We start from the raw sequence: 8662 nt of genomic DNA, 5'->3' as shown, positions 1-8662 counted from the left end.
TACAGTGCAACGTCATAAGAAATATGCAGAAATGTGTTATGTGTAAATGAAGATAGATGTTTTATATATGAGGCATTAATGATGGTGCATCGATTAGTAATTGGTGGTTATGGCTTCACATGAAGCTGGATAGTCCAGCAGCAGCATTGATTTGAGCTGAGTCAGGCTGCCCAGCCCATTGTGGTCGGGGTTACATTCAAATGTACTCTTAGTGAGCCATTTCATATGGAAATCACACAGACAGAGACAGATTTAAGGGCTGCCACCAATACATACTGTACTCCTGCATGAACGTCTGTGTATGTGTGTAGGTCTGTGTGCCCATTACCTATTTTCATCTCTTCCATTCTATAGCAAATGCTTTTCTTACTTACATAGTAAGTCATTAAGCTGCAATTGTGAGCTAAAATCACTGACACTCTGACAAACTGGGTCTATTTTGAACACAATACTTGTCTGCAGGATCATGAGATGACTCATTATTTTCTGGCCTAATAATCTCTTAATCATGTGTGACAATCAAGAATCCCCTGTGTACTCATGGATATGACGTGAGTCATAGCAGCTCTAGCTCAGAGATTTAGGCTTTTTGCTTTTCTTTGTCTCCTCTAGATTTATATCACCAAGACTTCAGGCAACCAGTGCTCTAAACATACAGTATTATATGTAGCCTACTTCCATAGCAATTTTAGGCAGGTCCCTCCATTTGGCGCCCATATTGTAACACATTTTGGGCACTTACTGTATCGGGCATCTATTTTGGGCAGAACTGCATGTGCAGGCTTCACTACACCAACCTCACTCAAGCTGCGAGATCATAACACATGATGGACACAATGTATTGTATTTACAACATACCACATGATTGACCTAAGAAGGAAGAAGGAGGAGGCCTGAGAAGAATGAAGAATATACAATTAAAATAAAATAATTAGAACAGAATAGATACAGCATTAAAATAATTAACAAAGTGCATGTTTGATATACAGTACACACAAGAGGTGTTAGAATCCCTGTGCTACAGATCAAGGAGTTCCCACAGTGGCCAATCAACAGCCAGGCCTTACACAAACATGAGATGGGATACTCCACCAACACATCAACAACAATGAACCAAAGCAAACGCGGTCAACAATGAAGCAGCCTTTGTGCTAGCAGGCTCCACTAGCAAGAGCAAGTGCAAGTGCCCTGTTGATGTGGGTTCAAAGTAAAGCTAATAGCTACAGTAATTGCCCAGAAATAGAACCAAAGCAGGAACAAACAATATCACAAACAGGCCAGTCTTCATGAGCATCTCACTGGGGTCTTAAAGCAGGCCTCATCCACTCATCGCTCCCTAACATCTCGCTCAGCCATATACATGAACTGAGTTGTGGGTTAACAGCACTGTTGTCCCCATAGGCAGGAAGGTCTGTGCATGTTCAACAGATGATTATTGACCTATTGATGTTTTTCCTGTGCAAATTTAATTTCCATATGTTTCCATATGTTGTGCTGCACAGTTTTGCACAATTCATTTGGAATCTATAATTTTAGGTTCTACTACAATGTGTGGGCCTATTTTTGTATTATCTAAGTGAAAATAAACATACCTTATTGTAAATCATGATATTTTACATTGGACATCTAAAGGAAGCAAAATGGTGGTTTTAAGATGACTGAAATGTTTACATTCAAAATCAGGTCATGTATTGATTCTAAAATATAGATTTCTAGCTTATTCTTGACTTGCCAATTCATAATGTCTGACATCTCCCTTTTCCCTGTGGAAATATTAGAATCAGGGACTCAAGATCAGGGAAATACGACAAACCCTCAACAGTAAGTAGTTTGGGAAATCCCCAAGTCCAACCCAGCACAAAATAAATGTTACTGTCCCTGTTATTTACAGGCAACGAGATAACCTCAACTCTCCTGTTCTCAAGTAAGCATCCAAGAGTTTTGAAAACCTGGTAATGTCTCCAGGTGTAGAGGTGTCCAGGTGTGCCAGGCTAGTCCTTTTTAAAGGGTATTGTTCAATAATGACCTGCAGACAATATCCCTTACAGACAACATAAAGAAGCAATAGACAGAAAGTATCTGAGAACCACTGAATCTAAAGGGCAGGGTGTGAAGCCATGCCAAGTTTCTCAGGGAGCACTGTAGCTATACCTCTCTGATGTGTTTTGTTTGGTCCTTGGTTCAAATAGATTATAATACAAGTTGCATTACACAAAATTGTTTACAAAAACACATATGATCATGAACATAGAGTCACCCAGCATCACTTACCCTACCAGCAAGGTATCAGGTATGCTGCAGCTACCCTTAAGACTTAGGACCAATACGCATTATAGACATTACGTAAAACACACCATGTCATCTTGCCAACGAAAGAATACATTAACAAAGCACAATTATGTTCTGAACACCTTTCAGTATATTTAATAATTCATTTGGTAAGATATTGCAAGGCATAGGAGAAGCACTTTAATTCAGAAGATGTCAAACATTTATAAAACAGCGTGTGTGTAAATTATTTAGGCAGACTCCCCCAAAAGTAATTCTCAAAGTCCCAACAATGCAAGCTGGTTAAATTTGGAAAAAAATGACTTCCATATATTATTTATACAGGCAGTACAAAGAGTAACTGAGTTAATCATTTTAGAATGTGCATGCTATCAAGGCCTGTAGCCTACATTTTCACATGTGCTAAATGAAAAAAAGTGTTAAGGATTATTTCTAAAGAGACAAGGTTCCCTTTAGGTATTGCGTTTGTCCTCTGGCAGGCCCCAAAGATTCTGAGTTGTAAGTTACTTATTAAAGAAGTAAGTACTTCTTTAAAGTATTTGTTTAACAACAATACCGTTATTCATTTATACCACCTCGACTTGCAGAAGAGTCTCCTCTAAAACCGAATTAGCTGTCATTATAGAAGTCACTGTGTGTTTTTAAAAAGACGTTTTCACCTTTTCAGCCGGAGTGGTTTACCTTTTCCCCTCGCAATGAACAGGTGGGGGATGCGGCGCTGTCCAAGGTCCTGATTGCGGCCTAGGATCAGACGTGTCGCAGGCCTCATCGTGAGTCTAGTAGGAAGGCACATACAGTAGCTTACTGACAGCCAGTCTGCTACCGTCGTTTTGGTTCTAAAGACATATATGGGACGTAGAAAAAGCAATCCATGAGCCCAGCATAAGAGCAGGCTAAATAAAACCACAGAATCTACAGAGGACAAAGTGAATGTGCTCCACACTCATTATACAGTAGGCCTAATTATCACAGATGTAACGTACACGTACTTCAGAATGGGTCAGTGCTGCAGATGTTTAAATGATACCACAGGACTGTAAATTAGTAACGCAACTGTGAAACCCTAACTGAATGATTGACTTTAAAGCACTACACTGCCAGAACTGCCTGCAATTTCCTAAAGATGCGTACCAGCAGCAGCTGCACTCCTGCCTACTTAAGCGCATAAATACCGGTGTTCGTCAGCTCCCCGTTTCATCAGTTAATGCACCCTGCTTAGCCATTGCCGCCCCTTTAAGAACCTTCTCCCGCCCCCTCTACTGTATTTTTAGCTGAGCAAGCCACTTCATTTGTTGAATAAGACGGACAGTAGTGTACCTTGTGGTTTCGCTTGATCATTCAAATAAATTACGCACAATTTTACTTCTGGTGGATCAACTGTGTTGTTTATTCACTAGAAACGAATACTGGAAACGAACACTGGAAACGCACCGGGTCTGTGACTGGATGCCTTGAAACCACCAGAGGCAAGAACGGTCAACATCCATGATGAGGTGCAATGCCGTAATGGATTTCTAAGACAGACCGCTGTGCTTTCCAAGGCGAGATGGATTAGAGAGGGATCAATTTAGCAGCAAAATAGAACCGCGGCACATCACTTCCCCTCTCTCCTCATCCTGCGTCTTGTCACCTATTCTTGGATTGTGGATAACCAAAAACCTTCAAGACGGACGGGGGGCTGGAGCATCGAGGCAAACAGAGGGGCAATATGAGGGAGCGGGACTTCATGCCCAACATGGAAAGAGGTAAACCCGCTACGTACACGGGGGACAAAAAGGCGAAAATGGCAGCGAAAACCAACAAAAAATGGGTAAGGCTGGCCACTGTTTTTGCCTATGTGCTATCTGTGTCTTTAGCAGCTATAATTCTGGCCATTTACTACAGCCTGATATGGAAGCCGACGACCGCTTCCTCTGCTGGCAGTAAGCTGCCCGAAACCACCACTACTGCTAACATCTCTACAAATGTCACCACCACCACAAACGGTCCAGACATTAACTCTACACACCTGGATATAGCGCTCAACGACACGGGGTCGAATGGACTGAATGCGACTTCAGTACAGGCTTTTCAGTCAGAAGTTAGAAGCCGAATTGTATCAGAGGGCAAGGATGCGCATTCTCAACCGAGAGGACTGTACACGGCGCCTCGCGGCTACACGCCCTCGCAAGCCACAGGAAATCAAGGAGTGTTTGGGCAAGCATCTGCTACCCGTTCGGACGATGGAGAGCATATCTATGATACGTCGGTGCCAGTTGCCAACGATCAAAGCCAATCAAAAGATGTGCATCGCACGGCCACAGCTGCGGGGAAAGAGCGCCAGTCTGCACAGGCAGCGGAGGATGGTACCCGACTATCTTCACTTGCTGCCCCGGCGGCCCCCGCATCCTCCGCTACCTACAAGAGGGGACAGCGCACTGATAAAAACTGACCAGGCCCTGAAACTCGCTCCTCGGTTGAAGTAGTGTTGGAAGAAGTACAGACGCCGCGGGTCGGACATGTAATAATCTCCATGGAACTGTGGAACGCGGAGGATGCTATCTTTGGAGGATGCGCACACTTAATGCACGTACACAAACTTCTTGATAACACTCTATAAGGCCCTCACGTCATACATCAAATATATGTATTACAACAGGAATACACAGCTGACATTGATGCCACGATTTTTTGTTTTCTGTTTTGCCGTTTAATTCTCACTGGCCTACGATTCTGTTGCCTTATTGCACGTCCTTGTAATGACTTGATAGCAAGGCCGATAATGCTGTAGGCTATGGAATTTTAGGAACTCGATGCATATGGACTTCTCTATGATGATCTAATGGTCACCGAAGGCAATTGTTACTAAAAGGACGGTTGCATTTTAAAACAAGAGACATGCAAATAGGCTATCACATAAACTAATAGTATATTTAAGGAAAAAAATATTTTCAGCGGTGTAACAAACGCTTTTCACATTGCATTTGGTTTAACATATCTTCGTATACTAGGGTGGATTCGGGTAATGTGGGACACTTGGTAATGTGGGACACTTAAGGTTTGGGTGGTTTATTCTGTGCTTAAAGTAAATACAGTCATCAAAACCTTTAGTATTGGTCTACCATGGGTGTCTGTGACTGAAATAGCATGACACACAGGAGTGATGTCAAGAAAAGAGTCGTGGCCAATGTCTTTCAGATGCTCCCCACTGTAACTGCTCAACATGGTCAGTGACATAGGAATTTGGCATAATTAATGTTAAGCTTTTATTTTGGCAAAAATGAAACAAAGTTCCTCATTGTTATTAATTTATGTTTGGGACCTGTTATAGAAGCAATATATGCATTCATGTCTTTGAAATCTGTTTTAGTTCATTTTTTATTTGATATTTCTCTGCTGTCCCACTTTATCAAATGTCTGATAATGTGGGACAGCATGATTTGATAATCTGGGACAGTACTATAAATGAGGAAAATACCCATGAATTAAGTTGAAATTTTCATATTAAAGGTTGTTGAATGTAGACCACAGTTCAGCTAGTCTAACTATCACTATATTTTCACTGTTTTCTAACAAATTGTCTAATTATGTCCAGTTTAGCTAAATTGAGCTAAATTTAGCTAAATTTAGCGATCGAGCTAACTAGCGCATAGGCCATCATTTCACCAGTTAGGCTACATTTTCCCTACTTTAAACTACAGTACCCATTTAAAAGTTTACAAGGCCCTTTGCAGCTCTATCAGACCTACAGGTACACACACATACACACACACACACCCCACACACACTGTAGTACACACAAACACACACACAGGTGATTGTCCCAGATTATCAAACAAACTGTCCCAGATTGTCAAATTCTGACGTTATTTTGGGTTTTGGTGCAATGACCACTAATAAGTATATAACGTCAATTCTATACATGGTATTCCATTTTTTTCTCCTGATCTAGTTAGGACACATCTTAAGGATTATTTTGAGGTACGATTTGTTGATATCATGTTTTAAATAAATTCACAAAAATATAACAAAGTCAAAATTGTAAAAAGTGTCCCACATTACCCGAATCCACCCTAATTAATCAGGATTCCTGAGGTCCAGGAACCCGAATTGAGTAAAGCTCAGGTATGTGCATATAATCATGTAAATGTATTGTGTATTTGGTCATGTACATAGCTCTTAGCCTAGAGCAAACCCTGTACATGCCTTTGGCCCGATCCAACTTTTAGGTCTGTTAGATACTTTTTATTATGACCATGTACGAAAATTACTGTACTGCAGTATATTACCACAAGGCAAATAAAAGTCCTTGTAAAAGTGTGCTGTTGTTAAGATATAGTCTCTATGGAGTATTTCAGTTTCTAAACCTGACCCACTCAAGGCACGTCAGAATGCTTCAAAATCATTAACTATCCTTGTTCAAATCCTGCCATATCTCCTTGAATTTAATTCATATTTTAAGACGGCTACCAGACTAATGAAAGATCTTATTCCAACATTCTAAACATGTTAAATATTCTGAATATCTAAGCTGGAAATCTATATGGGCTGTGTTTATATATCTATGAATCTGGATTAGGTTACCAAGACTAGGGTCATTTAGGGCATACATATCTTAATGCAGAATCACGACATATAGGCTAGCCTACCGTACAGGCCTAATAACATGAACTAGCCGAAGATCCATTTAGTAACAGTCAGATAAACGATCTGCATTTTTATGAGGGACGTTGTCAGACAATGCATCTTGGCCAGACAACATGTCTTGATATTACTATAATTGCTGCCAAAGCACAGTGCGTTTAGAAATCGTGTGTTTTCATATAGGGTTAGTTCCTGCTACGTTTACATCCCTGTGTGTGTGTGTGTGTGTGTGTGTGTGTGTGTGTGTGTGTGTGTGTGTGTGTGTGTGTGTGTGTGTGTGTGTGTGTGTGTGTGTGCGTGTGTGCGTGCGTGCGTGCGTGCGTGCGTGCGTGTGTGAGCGCAACATCGGCAGGACCCACCAGGACATGCAGGATTGTTTATGTTCCGCCAGCTCGTTGAGCACGGAGCCCAGGCTCCTCGCGGGCCTCTGAGTCACTCCTGGTGAACTCTCCAACCTCTCCGCTTCTTCTCTTCCCTCCATCTTATTGATTGAGCGCTTGGAGTTAAGCAAAGGGAGAGGCGCAGTGAGGTTCTTACACATTACACAATGCCTGCGTGCTCTATTTCCAGCTCCATACAAAACACTTCGATTCGGCGCTTATCCGAGTGTTTGTGTTGGTAGACTGTACTGCGAGTGGCACATACGGGGCCACATCATAGTGGAATGTAAACCTCGTGATCTAGGGGCTGTGCACTAGTCTTCCCATCTGGGGCCTCTTGTTTTGCACGGAAATAAACAGTCGGGAGGGGAGGGGCTGGATGATGCAAATATTTGCGTAACCGCCAGACCTGACATGACTTGTCCAGAAGTGCTCCTAACAAGTGATGTAGTTATGGTGACGGTGTCTGAGGTGTGTGGCGCGGCTTTAATTTATTGCGATGGATTGGTGAGACGGGGATTGGTTGGGGACCAAATATATGCTGTGTTAAATAACCAGATCAGTTGACTTCAACTAGGTCACGTAAGTTCACGTTGTTTAAGATGGTGAGGGTTGAGTGTAGTGGCTGATGATAGATTTTTCTGGGTCTGGTTTGTCAATCTCTCCCGTTTTCACTGACCGTTTGAGGACAGCCTATCTGCTCGGACAATGACTTGCACACTGTCTCAGGGAGAACAAAATTAGCTAATAATTTTGGCTTTGCACTCATTTGAACATTAAGGTACATGTCCCATATTCAACTCATTCAAGCTTTTTTTTTTATTTTATTTTTTTTTAATTTACAGCCAGCCATCATAGCCAGCGGGAAAGGTCACTTCATCAGAGTCCTTCCAAGAAGCAAGGCAACTTTCCCTATGGTGTCTTCGAAGTTAGACTTAATGTCTTACAGTATGTGTAGCCCTACATTTAATATATTTCACATCTTATTGACCCTAACCCTAATTTATTGACGTAAGTCTAATAAGCAATGAAGAACAAATACCCCTGCGTTATTCTATATTAAATCACCAGCACGCTGGCAGGGTTATTAATATTAGGCTACAGCCTGTTAATTATTAATGTAGCCTGCCATCCCGTTGCAATAGCAAGATGGGGTAGTGTAGCTCAGGACAGGTCTGTTCAATTAACACCCAGTAGGTATGCCAAAAAGAAACACATCATTTTAATTACAAGCCGAGCCGTAGATCCGTTGCGGAAATGGAGAGGGTGTGAATGGCGTCACTGGGGGGGTATATGCATTTTACACAACGACAACGTCCCAACTTTTTCTGATTTGGGGTGGTATTTAAAGATTCAAAACAATTCACTGC

The 8662-nt window shown here is 41.8% G+C and overlaps 1 protein-coding gene across 1 annotated transcript; it reads left to right on the top strand.

Annotated features, from left to right (window-relative positions):
• The first annotated feature begins 3595 nt into the window (after positions 1-3595).
• LOC134067602 (putative transmembrane protein INAFM2) lies at positions 3596-5272 on the top strand. The gene has a single exon (XM_062522955.1). It carries the CDS (start codon positions 3998-4000, stop codon positions 4718-4720), a length of 723 nt encoding a protein of 240 aa, XP_062378939.1. The 5' UTR covers positions 3596-3997; the 3' UTR covers positions 4721-5272.
• The last annotated feature ends 3390 nt before the right edge of the window (positions 5273-8662 follow it).

Source organism: Sardina pilchardus, chromosome 20 (genome assembly GCF_963854185.1).
Source record: "Sardina pilchardus chromosome 20, fSarPil1.1, whole genome shotgun sequence".
Taxonomy (NCBI): Eukaryota; Metazoa; Chordata; class Actinopteri; order Clupeiformes; family Clupeidae; genus Sardina; species Sardina pilchardus.
Note: the sequence above shows the minus strand (reverse complement) of the source record. Positions and strands in the feature narration are given on the sequence as shown.

Coding starts and splice junctions, on each gene's coding strand:
- LOC134067602 (XM_062522955.1), top strand. CDS start 3,998: ATGAGGGAGCGGGACTTCATGCCCAACATGGAAAGAGGTAAACCCGCT.